This window comes from Lampetra fluviatilis, chromosome 8 (assembly GCF_964198595.1).
Source record: "Lampetra fluviatilis chromosome 8, kcLamFluv1.1, whole genome shotgun sequence".
In the NCBI taxonomy this organism is placed as follows: domain Eukaryota; kingdom Metazoa; phylum Chordata; class Hyperoartia; order Petromyzontiformes; family Petromyzontidae; genus Lampetra; species Lampetra fluviatilis.
The window spans coordinates 11,544,964-11,565,839 of NC_136282.1; the positions used below are offsets into that span (position 1 = coordinate 11,544,964).

General features: G+C 48.2%; 1 protein-coding gene across 10 annotated transcripts in view; it reads right to left on the reverse strand.

The window, feature by feature from the left end:
• Positions 1-4,726: 4,726 nt before the first annotated feature.
• UNC80 (unc-80 subunit of NALCN channel complex) overlaps positions 4,727-20,876 on the reverse strand; it is a 122,307-nt gene continuing 106,157 nt past the window's right edge. For 4 of the 10 annotated variants that reach the window (XM_078859126.1, XM_078859130.1, XM_078859123.1 and 1 more), the window contains exons 57-64: positions 20,158-20,323; positions 18,475-18,654; positions 17,047-17,203; positions 14,055-14,105; positions 12,119-12,200; positions 10,748-10,859; positions 8,608-8,894; positions 4,727-7,735 (exon numbers count right to left, since the gene is read on the reverse strand). In XM_078859126.1, the coding sequence (XP_078715252.1) occupies positions 7,415-7,735; positions 8,608-8,894; positions 10,748-10,859; positions 12,119-12,200; positions 14,055-14,105; positions 17,047-17,203; positions 18,475-18,654; positions 20,158-20,323 (1,356 nt within the window). In that variant the 3' untranslated portion in view covers positions 4,727-7,414. The remainder of the gene's footprint in view (positions 7,736-8,607; positions 8,895-10,747; positions 10,860-12,118; positions 12,201-14,054; positions 14,106-17,046; positions 17,204-18,474; positions 18,655-20,157; positions 20,324-20,876) is intronic. The other 6 variants (XM_078859124.1, XM_078859128.1, XM_078859132.1 and 3 more) reach the window with 4 other exon arrangements.

Below are 20,876 nucleotides of genomic sequence, written 5' to 3' on the forward strand. Positions count from 1 at the left end.
GGGTTTCATTTCAAGTCCCCTCCCCCCATCGCCCACCAACAGCATCGGAGGGGCGAAGAAATATTTTTTTTCAGAGTTCAGTACCCGGACAGCACTCACTGAAGATCAAACCCGAGCCCAATGGTTCTAAACCTGGGGTGCATATACCCCCAAGGGGCCAGCTTTTTTCGAAGGTAAATAATCGAAAAGACAAATTAAGCAAGGGCATGTAAGCTCAACTACTTTGTTTCATCAAACCGATGTATTTACATACCTGTCAACCCATACATTTTACCCGTATTCTTGTAGAAGGAAATTGAGTTTTCAGGTCCATACGGCGTATAGCCGTTTCAATACGGGCAAAAAAGTGTGTGTCTATTTGTTTGTGTTTCTCCCTTGTGATGGGACTTTGTAGGATGAACTTTGATAAGGGGTTGACAGTTATGTATTTATTAACGTACTTTTTTTTTACGATTGAGAACCAAAGGGGTGCAAAGGCTGCAGTAAAGGTTAAGAAGCACTGCCATAGCCGTTCCCAAATAAGAACTGCATGACGATGTCTACGCTCTTGAAAAAAGAACAAATGGACGTGATACATCCTCCATTCCAAACTGAAGAGCAATTGCTTCATCACACCTTAACTTTCCGTGAAGCACACGGATGAGTAAAGCGACTTGTGGGGTCTCAAATTCAAACCCAAAGGGACGCTGCTGCTGCTGCTGCTGCTGCTGCTGCGATCATACACTGTGTGTCCCTGTGTTTAAATCCTTCACACAGATAAAGCTTAAACGCCCACGGCTGACTGATGATTATCAACCTCCACGTGTACGGGCTGTACGCGAAGTCCTGACGGACAACACACGTGTATATTACAATATCTTGTTATCGGCACTGCACTCAAGTGACACGTACTGAGTTAAACTGCAGGCTATTGCTGGTGAAATTACCCGATGTTAAAATACAGATTGAACCCTTTTTTTACATGAAGCAGTCCCTTATAGTTGTCAAAGTGTTAGGAAAACCGGTGTAAACCTCGTTCTTTGAAAACAATTTAATACAGTCTGTAAAACTAAAACACCTTGCCCTGAGTGTCACTTTGCAATATTAATTGACGCCTACAGTCGCCTACACATTAACTACACTTCCCCATATATCGTGAAATACGTTGTATGTATGTTGGACTTCTTTCTCACCGTACGTAGCCAACTGTGTTACTCGGAGGTGCGGCAAGCGTGCACTTTTATAACACGAGTAACACATTCTTGCGGAGGGAGCTGGTAGGAACGTTGGTTTGCTCGGTCAATGGCCAGGATCAACGGCGGCGTGGTGTATTCCGCAAATATGCCCGACTGTGAGGGCGGGCACAAGCCGGCGTGAGTAGGTTAAACGTTGAGTTTTATAAGGGCACCACGGGGTGACCAGCCCCTCCCCACCCAGCCCCACCCCTCCCACCCCCACCCAGCCCCTCCCCACCCAGCCCCACCCCTCCCACCCCCACCCAGCCCCTCCCCACCCTCCCCACCCAGACCCTACCCACCCTCCCCTCCCCACCCAGCCCCACTCTCCCCACCCAGCACCTCCCCACCCTCCCCTCCCCACCCAGCCGCTACCTCCCCACCCAGCCCCTCCCTGCACAACGGACACAATAATCCCCTGTGGGCTGGTGTAACCAGGAGGTTCCTACCAGTATAACTACAACGCGCTAGTGCTCATTCAACAACAGGCGCGTACAATTGGCAACATTCTCCACTTAATTCAATTATATGAAATATTAACTCGCCGTAATGCTGGGTAGCCGCCTACGAGAAGCCCTCGCTGAGCCGCCACTCGTGGGTGCCTACGACGCTTAATTTGTGCTGTTCCAGCGCGCGAGAGATGCCAGCTTACTCGCCCATGATAAAGTCCCCTTTGAGAAATGTAAACAGCGAAATGCATTTTAATTTTTTTGTTCCGTTTGGCGTCTTGTGGGGTGAGTTATGTGCGCCCGTTAGCGCTGCCTCACTTTAAAGTTACAAATGTGTTTTTTTGTATTGTGATTATTATTGACAATTTATGGAATGGAATTGAGTTAAAAGACTCACACTACGACACCACAGGCCATGTAATGGGAAAAAAATAATAATAAGAAGAATTGTTGCTGCTACTGCTTCAGTGATCCTACTAACTTTAAGAAAAATAATGCAAAATCGATTAATAGTTTCCCCAAAAAAATTGTCTCTCTCGAAGAAGGGTTCCTCCTTGAGATACAATTATTATTGAAACCTCACCGAATGTTAGAGTTGAGCACTCGGTCATACATGAAATAAATCTGTTTCTGTCACCAAGCCGCGTAAATATGAGATAAAAAATTGTATTCCATCAGCCTATTGGGCAAATTCTGTTAGCGCGCACCTGTGAAGGGCGGACCGGCACACGAGGTGGTGGGTGGCCAACACCACCACGCCCGACCGACCGCCTTTGCCTACCAGTGGCGATGTTTACACACCGCACCAGGTACTCATTTGAGGCTGAGCCGAGCTAGGGGAAGGGCCCCAGGACCGGTACAAATATTCGTTACTGGTGTTGGCCGTGAGTGGCAATCGAACTAGGGTCGCATTTGTTTGTAGCGCAGCGCACTAACCACTACACCACCGCTCCCCACACAGCACCGCTCCACGTAGAGAGAGAGCACTTACCAACAAACATCTGGTAAACACGATCTGTTGAGACTCTGTTGATGAGCCCCAGAAGGGAGGACCCGATCCATAGCTTGGGGTGTTTAAACAAATACCGCTAACACATGCCTGGAAGGCCAATAGGCCGACATACTACAATATATTGTACATTACGTGGATATAAAGACAGGTGCTTACATTTGGCATTATAGTAATCATTAGTTCAAGCGCATTGTATGTACAAAATAAACACAGAGGGTGCAGAGGACACGCCTAACTCGGGTTAATGTTGGTAAAACTGGTTATGTTTGTGAATCGATGTTTGTGTAAATTACCACGAAAGTGGTTACAGCCACCAGATAATCCTCATGATCTCTGTCGTGTTCGTTCCACTCGATTGCTTTTCTCATCAGGGCACCGACGGCACGTGGTCGCGTCAGAGGCCGCCCTGTGCCGTGATGCGATTCATGCCAGAAGGCCACGCATCACCCACATAAAGCCAGATTAAGAAAACAATCCGGATTAAAGCATTCTCACACACGCAATTCCACGCACGTATCATGAGCTCTAGAATCAATATTACCTGATTCCTGCAGTCACGAAAGCTTCCAATCAAGATTGCCTGATTAATTGATGCGTCATTATATCCCGACCAAATATCTCTTTGCTTACACACTTCACTGTCCACGTAGATAAGCAAAGGTGAGTGTACTGTGCTCTTTACCTGGCCATTCAGGTCATGGCTCACATCAGCAGCCAAGCGACAGCTGAATCAGTCCTGGGCCACCCATTTTCATTAACTCACACTGATCAGGGTGGTGAAGTATGGTCAATAAACTGCCATGACCAATGTGACATGGGGAGACCCTCATCCAGCAGTGGATTGACAAAAGGAAATGTGTTGTTAGTGCACACAGCCTCTTGAAAACGTGGATATAGGACTAATTTAGCAAACCTTGGATAGTACAATCTTGATTTGAAGCTTTCGTGACTGAAGGAATCCATACACAATCGGTCGGCATCAGGCCTGATGACGACCGCTTGTGTTGCGATCGAAACGTCGTGATTTGTTTAATTTTAATTTATTTCTAACTACGTGACTTTACCGAAAAAACCAAAGAGCTTGGATAGTACATTAGCGGTTGTTGACAATGGGTGACAAGATACACAGGATGCATGTCAATGCGAGCGTAAGGCTTGCGTGTATCTGCGAGGCTCTACCGGGATGTAGGGTGAACTGGCAGCACCTTTCTCGGTCAACCGTGCCCACTTTGAACATCGCCACACCCACAGAATCACTATCCCTTCTAGATTTGAAGTTTTCGTGACTGCAAGGATTCATACTCTTAGTTTTTGTGACTTTACCGAAAAAACTAAGAGTATGAATCCCTATCCCCTCCAGTAGAGCGGCCTTGCTCTTTCTGACATTGGCCCCAGCTACCGCTCGCATGCACCGCCTCATTCCTCTGCCAACCAAACCCCACTATTCGGAAAGCCCCACTCCTTTTGCCCCATATTAATGAGTCGAGCGGAGGCCAGAAACGTTAGAAAACCGAAACAAAATCCCAGATTTTCACAAATACTTTGGGATGCCGGGGCTTTAACTAAGCAAGTGGGCACAAGTTACGTCAACTTGACTGCAAAATGAAGAGGCGCCACCCTCCCATAAGGTGTTTGGTTACTTCCTCCATGGCCTCGATTCGTGAGATTCGCAACACCAACAAAAAAAGCCACCGGGTCAAAAAAGCGTCCCAACGTCAACATGAACATCCCCAAGTCCCGACCGCTCGTAAAACTTTCCCAAAACAAGACATTCGAATTACACTCATTTAAATAAATAGCGTGCATATTACTTTCACGGTCGCATTAGTTCAGGCCCCCGATTTAATTAATAGGGATGGGCTGGGCCATCTATCACGTTACTAGACCGCCTCGGGAAAGAGAAATAATGCATTAGCTGGAGAGAGGACACATTCCTCTTTGGAAGATCCAATGTACGCATGGCTTCCAACGACAAATAATTCCGCGGTGCATTGGGCATTCCGTATTGGAACTAAACAAATGTATTAATTCTGCCTCAGTGGGTTATGTTATTAATAACGTACATACTCTTGTGGACGGCATATATGTTTTATTGTGCGTACATAATATACAGTGATTTCATTATTAGACATTACGGTATATCCATTACATTTTACTGCTCATCCAGAATTACATAAAGTAACACACATACGGGCGCACATTAAAGAGATGCAGATTCGGACAGTAAAACGAGCTCATGAAGGCTAATGTAGCAAAAAAAAACATCGTGGCATAAACCGGTACAATTTCACAGGCCCTCCTTATCCCAGTCGCGCTCACTTGATTCGCTACATTCACTCACCCCTGCATAAAATGGCACACTCCAAAATACACGTGACCAACGCATGCCTGCTCATTCCTATGGCAAGGAAGAGTGTGGCTTCACAGTCGTGGGATGCACGACTCGAGAGCGTTCTACGTGACGCAGGGGTGATAAGGAGGGGTGGGGGGGGGGAAGCCCCTTATCTCCCCCATACCTACAAATGTCCTCATTCCATTTGGCACATGATCGCGCAACATGTTTGGGTGACCACTTAACTGAATGCAACGCAAACAAGTAAGGCAGCTTTGGTACGTGGTTAAAACGCGTCGTGAATGGCACATAGCATGGGCACAACAGCATGGGTTTCGCGCAAGGAGATGGTCTGCTGGCATGTGCCACCCCCCATCCCACGTTAAATGGAATGATCCAAACGTGCTCCTGCACCAGCACGAGACCTCGTGTGACCTCGAGAGGCGCCGCACTTTTAGAGAATTCCAGTGTTCGTGGCGGGGGATGATAGAATGATGAGTTTGGACCTCCTCCACGCACACCTCACTGGCTTGTGAGATCCCAAGTTTAGACCACAAACATCACACATGGACTCAGTGGAACAAAAGACATCAACTACGTTCAACCGAATGCACCGTTCCATCACAACGCAAACGTCGCCGTGAGCTGGCTTTCAGGCGTGGTGGCTAAAGTCAACCACCACACGGGTTTCTACTTTTTATTCCGATGACGAATCAGCGCACGTAAATCACACATTATGTGTCAGGAAGTGTGTTCCTCGTATTGCCTATGAAATATGGCTAAAGACATTTTGCACAAACTACATCGGTGACTCTCGAAACAAACGACACGATCACGAGAACAGTCACAGAAAGGACAGAATACTGCAAGCAGATACGTTTAGGAGGAACGTTAACACTATTCGAACATCAGCGGATCGCAGCACAATCCCAGAATGCACGCTCACAGATATGCAACTCGGCACATTCAATACCAGTAGCAGCATTACAAGAACGTGACACACACACACGGCAGACACTACTACCAGTAGGAGATCCTGGCACCAAGGCAACCTATTATATAGAGCTGCTGCCAGTAAGTTGACTCACTCTTAGCAATATCACATGCTATTTGCGGGGATTGTACAAGAGATATCTTTTTGCATGAGCAGTAAGCCTGGAATCGGGCAAATTATTTTTACTGGCAGCAGCTGTTTGCAGGCTCACACCGTTCTAATATTGTCTACTGGATCTACACACACACACAATGAACAGTCGGACACACACCGTATATATTGCCATACATCTGTGACCCATTAGTAAAGTATACAAGTGCGTGGGTTAAACGATGATGTAACGAGAGAACATTTAGTACAATCCCAAATGACCCTGTTTAATGCCTCTCCATTAAGCATTGTAATATTACCTTGCCTTTTTGTGGGATGGCCTTATCTGTACAGGTATCGTCACGATATCCAAATGTTTTGCATCTGCACACTTTGCTCCTGCTATGAGGACACGTGTTCCCCCACTTTGGCAATGATACGTGGGGAACCTTCATTTGAAATGACCCAAGTAAAGATTTCAATTATTTATAAATGTCTTATAAATGTGTAACAACTATTTTTACAGCCGTGACCCACTTCTATTACTTATTCATTCGCTATTCACGTGTAATTATCGACTGCTTTTCTTTCAATCTGTCACACCTGTTACACTCTGCGTGAATAGACAATGAGACTTAACACCCTGGTTGAAGTAGAGTTGTGAACTCCACAAGAAAGCAAAGGACACCGTGATTGAACAACCCGTGTTCTCAATTAAGTAATATGGAATAAATAACCCAATAAATGAGCACAAACCTGTCTAACATAAATATAGGAATGGATGAGCAACGTATGACTTTTTTTTGGTATAGCACTTTTCACATAATTCCGTGGAATAAAACAAATGACAATTGCAAGAACATTATAAGACACTCTCCATGATGGGATAAATGCGGGTCTATTCTGAAGCATAACTTGGGTTGGCATTAATGACACGTGTGCCATCGCCACAGGCTACAATTCCCCAGTCGATAATTTAATGCATTCATTGGCCAGCTTCTTCTGCAATGTCGCAAAAAAATGGACATCCGTGATTATCAGAGAGAGAGAGAGTAATGCTTATATAACTAAACGGCGAAAATGGATTCCTGCGTTAGGAAGAGTGGCGTGGCTGTCAAGTGTGCAGGCGGTGCAACTGCGTCGGGGTCCCACTGGATGGGATGAAAGGCCAGGTGTCAGGCCATGAAGAGACGGGGGACGTTGGACCAGGAGGCCCCATTTCATTTCTTGCGCAGGGGCCCGTGCGAACCGCGCTACGCCACACAGGACTCCGAGGTAGCTAGCGTGCGCCCTCTGCGTGAGAAATCGCCACGTGGGGCACGGCTAGACGTGCGATTCGTGCAGGTCCAGGTCAGTCTCTTCGGCTTCCACCATCAGCTCCCGGCAAGGTGGCGGTGGCGCCAGGAAAGAGGAGCTCGCAGGAGGGGGGCCGCCGCCCTTCTCCGGCGTGGTCGGGGTGGCGAGCAGGGACGGCGGGAGGAGGCACGTCGTCTCGACCGGGCCTCTGCGGCCATCCTCATCGTCGCCGCCGCCACCGGCCCCGAGGCTCCCTCTGGAGTCGAAGAGCCCCCGGTGACGCGCCAGCCCATAGGCCAGCAAGCCCCGGTTAAACTCCTCCTCCATCTCGGCCGCCAGATCCATCTGCTAGGACGAGCAGAGGTTACTACCGTGACTGGGGAGAACTGGCAAGTGAGAGAGTGTTGCCCATGTCGTCGTGTGTTTAGTATTATTTTGGCCCGGGTCTGGTTTATACGATAGGAAACAACGCGGGTTTAATGTAGCGTCTATATGCGACCACATCTCAAGAGAGTGTACGGAAACAATGGGCGTATTTGTTTTGTAGACCACGGTCAGCAGAGGAGAATGAGCGACCTCCCACAATATGTCAAGTTTAAAGCGGGCATGACAAACACAACCAAGTCACTGCATCATTAAATCGTGGCATTAAAACTGCAGAACTTGGACCACATTTGGCAGTGCAAATGTGATTTTTTTTCTATCTCCAAATACTTAAATAATCTCGTTTGTAAGTTACTCGACGTAGTTTCAACGGGCTCACGATTGTTGAAAATAACTCGCTCACAGAATGCAAAAGCTTGCGCCGCGCCGAATGTCACATCCCTGCCGCAATCCACGCACACTCATTTAATAAACTAAACTTTAAACTATAAATTATTTTATCAGGCAAGGGCCCACTGAGCTATGTAGCTCTTTTTCAGAAGCGACCTGGCCACAAATGATAACTCAACAAAGTGTCTTATCATGTGGAAATTGATAGCAGCCGAATACCCTAAACGCGTGTTTCAAAATGCGGAGGGTAAAACCGGAGGACCCGGGGAAAATCCACGAGAGAGAGAAACGTGCAAACTCGAAATATACAGCCGTTGGCGGTCGGCATCGAATCCACGGCCTTCCGAATACCAAGCGAGGTAGTTAACATCTCGCCACCGTGCGCCGCCGCCGCCACCGCCACCACGACGGGACTGAGCGAACAACAAAAACCCCTCGTGCGGTACCTGCTCCGAGAGCTCGTCGTGCTCCAGCGTGGAGAGGTCGGTGACGGTGACGGTGACCTCGGCCAGGCTGGAGCTCCTGCCGCCGCCCTGCGGTGGCGCCCGGCGTGGCACCTCGCCGGGCGGGTACGGTGGCTTGGGGGCCGCCTCGGCTGCGGCCGCCGTCGCTTCCTCGCCCGGCGGTAGGGCCGGTGGTGGTGCGGCGGCGGCGTCGTCCCCTCCACCGTCTCCTGGGGCCACGGCCGAAGCTCCCGCCTCCTCTGTAAACGTCACAGACCGCTTCTGCTCTGCTGGCACAGAGAAAGCACAATAGTTCTGATGCCTAAAGGGCAACGGTAAATGTGCAGCCCCGCATTTGCCTGCTTGCGCCGCTGCTGCTGCTGGCGATAAGGGCCTCTGCCAGGGCGAGCTCGAGAGAGAGGGTAAAGGGTATTTGGCCTACTCTTCCATGCTGCCCAGACATGTTGGAAGAGGTGGGAGTACTGATACTTCTTACGCCACCGTACGCGGCCTGCCGATCGACTGCAATGTGCCCATTTATACTGCTGTATGGGCAGAGGTGGCAGAGATTAAATAAACTCGTTCATTGTTTCAACCGTAACGCAGGCAACCTCTAAATTTAAATATTCTTAGGTTTTTTCGGTAAAGTCACGTAGGTAAAAAATTAATATTAATAAAAGTAAAATTTAAATAGAATAAAAATCACGACGTTTCGGAGGCAACACAAGCTTCCGTCTTCAGGTGGAACCGTCACAGCACGATAGCTGTAGCCACTTGATACAGCTATCGTGCTGTGACGGTTCCACCTGAAGACGGAAGCTTGTGTTGCCTCCGAAACGTCGTGATTTTTATTTTATTTTTATTTAACTTTTATTAATTAAATGTTTTTACCTACGTGACTTTACCGAAAAAACCTAAGAATATGAATCCTTGCAGTCACGAAAGCTTCAAATCTAGAATCAAAATTTAAAGTCCAGCGTGCGAACCATTGCACAGGCGGCAGCATCCTCTAGTGCCTAAACGGTGATTAAACTCCACAATGCTTCGTTTAAGACGCTTCAGAGCACGTGAGACTGTGCAGGGATGCCGCTGCACGATACCCACCATGCCTCGTTTTCTGGAGATGCAGTGTTTACTGTTTCATGACTGCTAGCTTGAGATCAACAGCACCGAGTTAAAACTCCGGAGCCATTTCCACTTTGCTCACAATACAGACATATATCCGCTTCAAGTTCTCGTGAGTGCAGATGGAACTGTTGGCACGTTCAGTCTCAGACGACTGTGTCATTGCACGCAGCATTAAGATGGAGCTTAGCACAGCACGCAATGAAGACTACGCCAAGTGATTAAGTGCGGATATCCCTACTCTTCCATCTCGTGTTGAAGATGAAGACCCTCCATCTGCGGTGTCATGAGGCATATGCCCGTTATTCAGTGGTGGTGGTGGTGGTGGTGCTAGCCCACTGGGGGCTCACGGGAGAAATAATTTTAGGGAAGCCCTCCTTTCAATTTAGAATATGTTAGAAGGATGGCAGATGAGATTCGAGATTAAACTGGCTTTTTCATGTTAATTAATTGTTTTTGTTTATTAGCTTTGGAATTTGGCCTGGTATTTGATGCACCCTTGTGTTCTTTTTCATGAATCCAGGGCCTCTTGAGGTTTTGGGGCCACAAGATTTTACAGCTTAGTTCACATTTGCATAGTGCCTCTATCAATGGTTCCATGAGGCACACATCAGCAGCGAGGAAGACCTCAACCATTCCCTATAAACTAAACGATACAAATATTTTTTATTTTACCAGGTAAGGCCCACTGAGCTATGCAGCTCTTTTTCAGAAGCGACCTGGCCACAAATGATAGCCCAACCAAGTGGCTTATCACGTGGAAATGTATAGCAGCCGAATACTCTGAGCGCGTGACGTTGATTCTAAATGTGGAGGGAAAAACCAGAGGACCCCAATAAAAATCCACGTGACCACGTGGAGATGGACATTCAACCTCCAAATATACGGCCACCAGGGGTCGGGATCGAACCCACGAGCCTGCTGCATTACCAGGCGAGGTAGTTATCATCACGCCACCGCAGAGCCCCTCTTTCATTGTAGAGCCGAGGGCGGCCCCGGTGAGCGTGTGGCTGCGTACCCAGAGGCCGGGACTTTGGCTGGATGCTGCGGCGCGTGGTGGAGAGGCGTGCCGCGTGCCGGGGCCGTGGGTCGTGCTGCGTCTTCTCCCGCGACAGGAGAAGGCGACGCGGCTTTAGAGCCCCCGCGTCCGCCAGCGCGCGAGCCCCACGTGGTGCGCGAGCGCGTGGGAGAAGACGAGAATTAGACTCGAGCACGAGCTGGCCCACACACACGCCTGAACTGCGGTGGTTTAAAGCCGTTGAACTTCCACCGGCCTTTCGTCAAAATCAGCCGGAATGCACCCAATCTTGTGCCATCTAGGAAGCTAAGCAAGTGTTGAGCCTGGATAGTGCTTGGATGGGCACACCAGGCTGCAGGGTCACAGGGCTGCATTGCGCTGTACTTTTGTGCAGTCCTCGGTTCTCAACAACGCACGTTAAGTTTGTCTGCAATATTGATGTTTGCACCGTCGTTTAGGTGGAGTGTTTTTTTACCAATAACACCTGGCAACCCAGCAGTATTTATTTAAGAAGCCTGACTCTGTTCATCCGATGGGGACCCATAAGGTCTAAACCGGACCACAGTTTTCTTGCTTAAACAAACACTGATGTATAATACTCATGTGCAAAACCAATCCCAGCTGAGAAAAAAAAATATGAAATGCGAAAACACAAACACGGTTGTGCTCCATCTGTCGTGCGGTTATAAACCGCCAAGGTGGAATCCCAACTGCAGGCTTCAGAGGAGTGCGAATAATGTGGGTACCACTCGTACCCTTGGAGAACACTCGCAGCGAACAACAAGAGATTCACCGTTTGTCGTGAATGAGCAGCAGTTGCATTTTCGGAAATTATTTTATTTTCCGTTGGTGGAACGCTTTGCATTAGCGGAGTTTGACTTTGATGGCCTCGACGCTTGGGAAGAGTCCCTCTACGCGTCGTACGTATGTATGTACGTATGTTAAACTTCTATTAGTTCAAGTTCAAGTTCATTTATTAGGTATAGCCCTGTGAGCCATTCGGCTCTTGAATCGGGAGCAACCGCAACAAACAAAAAACATGAACAAAAAACATCTTAAAGTGAATATGTGACTAAGTGCAAACAGAAAATCCAAGAAAAGACAGCAAAATATTGCACCAAAAAAAAATCACTGTACACTAACGCTGTGTGCAAAAATCCCAGTGGGATGCAAGTCAAACAACCAACAACAACCACAAGACAACTTAGATTAAGGCCATACCATATTACGCGTACGTAGCCAACCATGCTAATCGGAGGTGCCAGTGAAGGACAAAAAACTAAACACAAAAAGCAGTTATGAAAAATGAATCTAGATTTAAAAGTGCATAACTCCAGTGGCTTCCCAATATTGGAAGGAAAGAGCCCCTACCTGCTTGAGGCCTCTTTTGCGTCCCAGCGGCTGCTGCGTCAGCAGGTTCTGTCTCCCCGGCTCACTCTGCACGCTCGCCACCCTAAGGCACAATCGTGCTCCATGTCAATGCCCTCCTTGCGAGAACAACTCCCGTGGGGCTCCGGCAGAGTTTGTTCTCGCGCTCCAGGGCGTACAAACAAACCGTGGGCTGCCGCCGGTCGTTTGTACATCTACTCGATTGTTGCAACAGCAACAAAATAAAAATCGACTGAATAAATGCGCACAGTGACAAGATGGAGTCATGAACAAAACGGGGAGAGAGAATGCCTGCGTGGATTTTCTGTTTCATAGGAGGGGTTTTTTTTTGGTGAAGTTTAGAGACAAAAGGGGCCGTCCATAAATGACGTCACGCGATTTTGGACGATTTTTGACCCCCCCCCTCGTCACGTCACAAAGCTCTGCCCCCCCCCCAAAATAAAACATGCTTCAAATCGCTGTAAACTATTGTCATTGTAGTGCGTATTTATTGTGGTGCTGTACTCTGATGTTGTAGGAGAAAACATTTATTAAAAAGTCAATTTAATTAAGTAGAACGTGTTGTCTATATTTAAAGTTGCGCATTTTGATGTGACGTCACATTTCTCACCCCCCCCCCTCCTCGTCACACATCGTCACAAATGTCTGACCCCCCCCCCCCTAGATGCGTGACATCATTTATGGACGGCCCCAAAGCGCTACTCTTGCAGGGACAAATTGTATAAATAATCGCATAAGCAAGTTGTCTGGCAGCTAAGGACTGTGAAAGGCATGAGGAATCCAATGGGGGGGGGGGCGGGGGCAGTAAAGTTTCATAGCATTACTTCTGCATAATGAGTGTGGCTGGCTCCACATCCCACAAGAATGCACATTCCATTTCTCTGCAAAACTGATAAGAAGCAGGAACGTTCCCTGGAAATTTGAAAAAAAAAATATTGCACGCGGTCAAAATCCTACAATCCATTTAATTATTGCAATAACCGTGACTTGGGGACTCGGCAGAATTGCGATAAAAACATGTTGATTTTGTTAAAGCTTAATTTAACGGCTTTTTAAATCCTGTGTTCTGGTTAATGAACTGTGGGGGAAAATGCTAACATCAACAGATACATATGGCGTGTTCCCAAGAGTCTGTGCGCAGCAGAAAAACGAGTTAATAAAACAAAACTCTGAAGAAAAGATGTCTACCGATGAGAAGCGATAGATGACCTGCGGCAGATCGGAAAGTCACAAGGTCAAGACAGTTGTATGTATCGCCGTCACAAGTCCACCTATTGCAGCAATGCTCCTCTGGCTTGTGCACTCTGCATCAGCGCACACATTACGCGATTCCCATCGAACAGAAACAACGTGTTCGCGTGGTGCCGAACCATTAAAGACAAGCACAGCACAATGGACATACAGTTGATGAATATTACCACCAATTATTGTTTTTTTGACACGATCAACACACACAAGAACAGATGCTATCCTTAAACAAGCTTCAGCAAATCGGTGGAAGAAACTCGAAGCTGGAAGAATTTCCGGCTTTTCCCCCCCCGCACACAAAAGTGGCACCCACACGAGCCGCAAATTGAATGCGCCTGACTGCACGTGACGTGGCCGTGAGGTGTAAAACTCCACGAACGCTACTTCAAAACATGGGCAAGGGCAATTATCCCTTCACATGACTGTCACATCACATTGGATCACGGGAGCCTTTATATATATAACCCTACCGACGAAATACGGGCAACGGATAAATATTTGAAATTGCACGGCACCCTGTGACAGTGCAGTCGGGAGCATCTGGGGCCCGCGGCTACGATATCCCCAAATAAAACATTAAAGAGGGAGTCACAAATGGAGAGGACAGGACCCACGAATAACAGCGACCACACGCACACAACTGGGATGAAGGTTGGCATGGGGACTGTACCTAGAGAGGTTAGCCGCCAAGCTCTGGATGTCCTCCAGGACATTAGGTTCACTGCAGGGGGAGGGGGGTGGGTAGGGGGTGCGGGGGCAGGGGTGGATCACGGAGGTGAGGACGGGGCAAGGGGGTAAGTGGGAGGAGGCAGGTGGGTGCAGGGTTAAAGTGCGAGGTGAAATTCAAGCAGGGGCCAAGGCCACAAAAAGAAGTGAGAAGGAAAAAGTTGATCGGTCTGCAGCGCCATTAATTCCCCTCGTCGAAAAATGCGCAACAGCGAGAGTCGTTTTGGGTGCGAGAAGCAGTTTACCTTTCGGTGAAAATTCGGGGTGGAATGATTGACCCAGCCACCATTCCACCCGGAGATTGGATGCATCATCGCGATTCAGGGTTGCGGTGTGATTAAAGAATCGATTCTTTTTTTTCATAGAACATAAACTTATGAATAAAACAAAAATAGATTCTTACACATGCAATTTGACGCGTGTGCCGTAACGGTGAGGATCAATATTATTTTTAGGTTTTTTCCGTAAAGTCACATAGGTAAAAAATTAAAATTTATAAAAGTAAAAAAAAATGAATCCTTGTAGTCACGAAAGCTTCAAATCTAGGATCAATATTAATCGACAAATATGTCCACCCCGAGTGTAAACGTACACTAGAGGGCTCACCCAAGGAAGTTATTGCTTCAGCTATCTTAAAAATTATTGGTCAATCCGGCTGGGCATTAATAAAGCCAATCACCTCGGTTAAAAAAGTGGCATGCCCCATTCTGGCAAAGGAAGTTGGCAATGAGCGCGTACAACTCTCACGAGCCGCCGCAGCGGCAAAGGGGCGTGCTTGATATTCGCGGACACTTTGATTTTTTGCTGCCTTTTCAAGAAAGAAAATAAATATATATATACCTTTTAAACATTTCACGGTGGGATCTGCCTTCGGGGGCAGTGCAGAGTGTACAGGCAAATGTAGCGATGGGAAAGATGGGTGGTGGGCCCCGCGTGGTAGCCCCGGATGCATTCAGCTGCTGCGGAGTAAGAAACGTCGTTTTTTTCGTTCTCTTGTGACACCGTCACTTGACGTGTATGATTTTCTGGTTGCATTGGCCTTCGAGCTCATTAGGCGAGTGAGAGGACAAGGCTTTACCACAAAGACTTCAGCTCGCTTCGTTTGAGCCAAAGTTGAACGCGCGTTTTTTAATCTTTTTTGGGTGCTGCAACAAAATCCCGTTTCTCTTTTTTTAGATTTTTGCTCGCACGAGCATTGCGTGAGAAACTTTTGTCACGAGAAGCTGCGCTTAAAAAGATAATTGGAGTCGACGGTTTAGCGCGGGTGTGACAACTCGACTCCCCCTTCCCCACCCCTGAGGCAATCCCACAAATTTCGCGTTTTGTGATCGCTATTCAGTTGAAGTAAAATTGTCAACATTGGGAGGGGGAATGCAGCAGTCACCGATGGCTGCAGGGGGTCAAGTGATACCATTACACAAAACATATCCAATGAGAAAAAAAAAACATTTGATTCTTACACATGCAATTTGACGCACTAATCATGAGGTTACTAATCGATGCGAGTCGACGATTCGTCGCACCCCTGTTGTTCGATCACGTGCTTAACCTTTGCAGCTTGAGAGCCGCTGGCCCACCACCTGTCTTCCCCAGAAGGACAGAGTCAAAGGAAAACGCTCCCGAACGAAACCGCTGTGCCCTGTGCAGTCTGGCTCAGCAGGAATGGATCGTGGGGCGGCAGGGCCCCGTGCTACGCAGGAGCAGGTCGCCCCGTGGCAAGGGGTCAGTCGATGTTAGCCATGTGTTTAACAAAGACGGAAAAGGCTCACCTGAAACAACAAGCGATAGTATTCGTGGATGCGGAATGTAGCGCCGATGTATTAAACAACGCGGTCGTATTTTTGTAAAAAAATTTTTTTAACAACATTGAATAATAATTGAGTATATTTGATATTCGCGCCATTGTTAATGTGCAGGGCTATCACAAAGGTGCTGCGTTTCACAGACGAGTGTAGTCTGTCATGTTGCCATGTGGATTTACCCAATTGCAAGTCATTTATCAAATTTGGACCTTGACGCCAGCACTCATTGGCCAACTCTTCTTGAAATAATGTCACGGGATCTTTACAGTATTAACCAGGGTAGCCGCGGGGCTCGAACAAGCAAACCGGGTTCGATTCCCGGTCAGGTTCATCACCAATGACGATTATCTGAACTGGTCCTGAGCCTTTCCTAGGTCGACTAACGTCTCAAATGTGTACCTGGTGCACTGTGTAAACATCGACACTGGGGAGACAAATGTGGTCGGGCGTGGTGTTGGCCACCCACCACCTTGTGCCGTACCGGCCTTCAAAGGTGCTCGCCAACAGCACAGGCTATATAGGGGGATCTTTGTCTCTTCTTTGTTATACATGGGGACTGGAGTCATGGTGGTTTGCCTTCTATTGCTACCTTTCCAAGACCATTGGAAAGGGGGCTCAATGGCCCAGGATAGCCCAGAAATGGCCAAGGTTAAACAACATGGCAGGTATTTTGTGTTTCAGTTGCTGCATGACTCACATGCTTCTCTGCAGGTGGCTTCTCCCCAATCTCTACCCTCTGTGATCACAAAACACAGTTATGCTTAAGAAGAGACTTAGGTTAGTCTGTTCTAAGTCAAGATCTTTTTTGGATTTTAACAAAATTACACCCTGAAGTTTTAATTTTACATGAGAAACACTATTGAAGGAATTGCATCCGCGATGTCACGACCGATTCTGAGAATGTCTCAGCGAAATCACGTGTATGGATGTTGAACTTCTTCTTTCGCACCGCACATAGCCAACCGTGCGAATCGCAGCGACTTGGCCGGCCCATCCCCAGAGCCCGCTTGGTATGAGCCCCCCCCCCCCACACACACACACATCCGTAGCTGGAGTGCCGATTCGAAACGCACCAGAGGTACGCACGTGTGCGCGCGAGTGCGCGAGTACGTGCGATCAAACGAGCAGTGTCACCTCTGGCTGGGCAGCATGCTGCAGATGTGCGTGCTGGTCTGGGGCGCCGACATGCAGGACACGTGGCTGGACAGACGCCTGCGTCCTCGCGCCGTGCCGCTCGCCAAGAACGCCTCGTCTCGCTCGCTCATCACGCTCGGCATGCTCACCGACTGGTCTGCGGGCACAGGGGTGGATTACCGCTGCGCGGGGTTTCGCGGTCGTGCTGTAAAAGCGCTCCGGTGGGTTTTCTTGGTTTGTCCCGTGTGTCGTGTGCGGCATTACGTCTGATGTTTTGCCCGACGTGCCGAGAGCTCCTTCGGCACTTGAATTAAATTCAGGTCCCGAACTGAAAAAGGTCGGACATCGTGCCAATAATACTCGGTACGACACAGAAACAATAATCAGATCTATACAGGCACGTACGTGGGCACGAGCAACACGTTGGTTCGCGTATGTGCACATGCCTTGAATGCCATAAGAGCTACTGATAAATGCCTTAAAAAGCAAGTACGGTAATTACAAGCTACAGTGGGTGTTATTCACAAGTTTCCAGAGTGCTGCTTAACGTTGGTGAAATCATCTATGTTACAACAGCTAATATAACAACAGAGGCATAACCATGGCATGCATTCATTATTAAAAGTAAAACCAAAATGTTTTTTTTCGAGAAGTCAGTCAGAGGAACCCCCTCAAATACGTAGATGTTTTTTTCATATAATCTATTCACGGCAGTGGACATGATGAGGTTCCACCAGCTGCTACTGCCTTCTTGAATGCCCAGCTCCTGCTTAACCCATCGTCTCCGCAGCAGTCGTCATCATGTCCCACCACCTGTGTAGGCCACACTGAATAAGATGACGTACCGAGGAGAGGATTTTCACGAAGCAAACGTTTTAAAGCATTTGGCACCGTGGCTCAAATGCCAACGAATCACAGCAGCCCACCCCTGTGGACACGTGATTCACGCGAGGGTTAAATGGACCTCAGCCAAATATGTGAATCTTCCCAAGTATTTCTCTCACGTACAGAATGAGAAAGAACCGTTGACTAGAGATGCAACTGCACCGTGGTCCCTGCGCCGGAGGCGTCCATAGGCCATGCTACAAAGAGGATTTGGGGACATCTGTGACAAAGAGCTTCGCAGCTCATCAGATTTCTCCAGGGTAAATAAACATTCTGAAAGATGCTGAATTGGACAGGAGGCCCCATTACATTCCTTGCGCAAGGCCCCACACCAACGACGCTACCCCACTGCACGCAAGAGAGCCGCTGCTGCTGCTGTGCTGCAGGCTCTGACGCGGCAGCTAGAGGAGGTGGAGGTGGTGGTGGGGGCATTGGTGGTGGTGGAGGCGGCGGTGGCGGTCCACCTGCCCTTACGAAACAGCGCCCGTGCCAACCGCGCCACGCCGCCGCTATCGGGGCACGATCGCGGGACAGGCAGCTCACTCTCGGCGTCCTCCTCGTCGGTGCGGTTGATGGTGTCCTGCGAGGCCTGGTGGGACGGCTGGCTCTCCTGCTCCCACACGGTGCCCGTGCCCGTGTTGGAGCGCGACATGGTGGCCAGGCTCATGCGGTACGCCGACGTGTTGGTGCCCAGCGTGCTGATCGAGGTCTTGCCCTGGTAGGCTGCACACAACACGCGGGAATCGTGAGGGTAAGGCGATTATAAAGCAGTATAAGAAAGACAAAGATCCCCCATATAGCCTTAACAGACTGTTGGGGCAAGTGCTGTTAGCGAGCGCCTATGCAGGGCAGCATAGCACACGAGGGGGTGGGTGGCCAACGCCACGCCCGGCCGCCTTTGTCTCCCAAGTGGTGATGTTTACACACCGTACCAAGTACTCATTTGAGGCTGAGTCGACCTAGGGGAGGCCCAGGACCGGTTCAGATAATCGTCACTGTCAATAACACTGGTCAAAAAAAAAACATTTTTTTCTGGCCTGGACTTTTGCAGCTGTTTTAGACTAATTTCAGGGTGCTGATTCCAAATCTGATCTCAGATTTGCTCTCTCACATCTAATTTTTATGCTATCGGCATACCCCATTTTCATTGATTTTGCCCGAAATTAACTCTGTCACTTATGATTGCAAGTTGTTACGAGTCAGTGACTGCTTTAGTGTTAAAATATGGTGCTATATTTTTAGGATAGTGTGTTTATAATATAATTGTATGTAGATATCCACATTTATTTAATATTTTTCTTCTGCAGTTTTGATTGAAAATGCAATATTTGATATCTCAAAAACCTGATGTGATAGACAAAAACTGATGCCAGATTTAGAATCAGCACCCCAAAATTACCTTAAAACCGTTGGAATACCTTATGCCAGAAAAAGTGTATTGACCAGTGTAATCAATTATAATAATCATCGGTATTAGTGTCATCAGCATTATCCTCAACGATGTCATCAGCATTGTCATCATCAAAAATGTAATGATCTTAACTGTCGATTTTCATTAATTGTCATCGATAATCAACCAAACGCATCGCTAGCATCATCTTAAGCAGCATCAGCCCATCACCAGCCACTGTCTATCCACTGCTAGATGAAGGCCTTCCCACACTGTTGCTACTAATAAAAGACCAAAGAGCAAACTGCAATTTATAAATCAATAACTAGAATATCTATTTTTTACACAACATGTGAAACACAAACCATTACGTTTATTTGGAGGGAATACAAGCTTCAGCAACGTCAACATGTCCTTTGCCGTCACCGCACAATGAAACCATGGGGCTTTGACCAATGCGGTCGTTTGCGTGGGTGGGGGGGGATGAAACACGGGGAGGTGAGGCCCGCGACGAGGGGACAGGGTGACTCCGCAGATGCCAGCGCAGCTGCTGATCTGGCGGTGGCCACCTGGCGTGCTCTCGGGGTCACCACCTGTCGTCATATTCCCAGGATCACACGCTAGTTGAGACGGCCATCCTGGGAAATCTGGAAGTCCTCCCGGTACATAAAACAAAACCCACAGTTTTTGTTTTTTACGGTCAGCTGCATGATAACGAAACACTCAAGGCAATGCATTTGCATGCAGTTCCCATCTTCCCTGCATTGTGACAAGACAATTCTTCTTCCCATGATATGCTATGTCCCGGTTTGGACCCTGGGGCCTGCAAACCGCACCAGTGCCGCTGTGCACGGCCTCCTTGAGGATCTTGAGCTCGTTGTTGAACTCGGCGACGAGCGAGCTTTTGGAGAGGGGCCGCGGGATGAAGCGACGCTCCAGCTGCTCGGAGATTCGTCTCTGCGCCGCCTCCTCCTCCGCCGTCTCGGGATGGACGTGCAGCAGCTGCATGCCACCGAAAAAGCATCGCGAAGACGACAACTCTTGCGATTTAAACGAAACAGTTTTCATTTGACCAGGTAAGGCCCACGAAGCGAGCCTAGCCACAAACGATAGCTCAACGAGGTGGCTTATCATCACGTGGAAATGTATAGCAGCCGAATACTCACAACGCAAGGTTGACGCTAAATGTGGGGGGGGGAAATCGGAGAACCCGGAGAAAATTCCCCGCGACCACAGTGAAAGAGACATGCAAACTCCAAATATACAGCAGGCATCGGGGTCGGGATCGAACCCACGAGCTCCTGTATACCAGGCGAGGTAGTTAAACAAGTGCCCTCGCACGGAGGTGGCTTGGTGGTTGTGGAGGATAGAGTGTGGAGCTGGCATCCACGGAGAGAGCCTCGTATATTATACAGATTTTTATAGCGCCTTATTCCACAGTGCTTTACAGCAATTATAAAATTGAATATGAGATGATATTAGTTGAAATAAAGAGGGGGGGGGGGAGTTATTAAAAGTGGTGGTGGAGTTATGGTTACAGGAGAACAAAACCAGG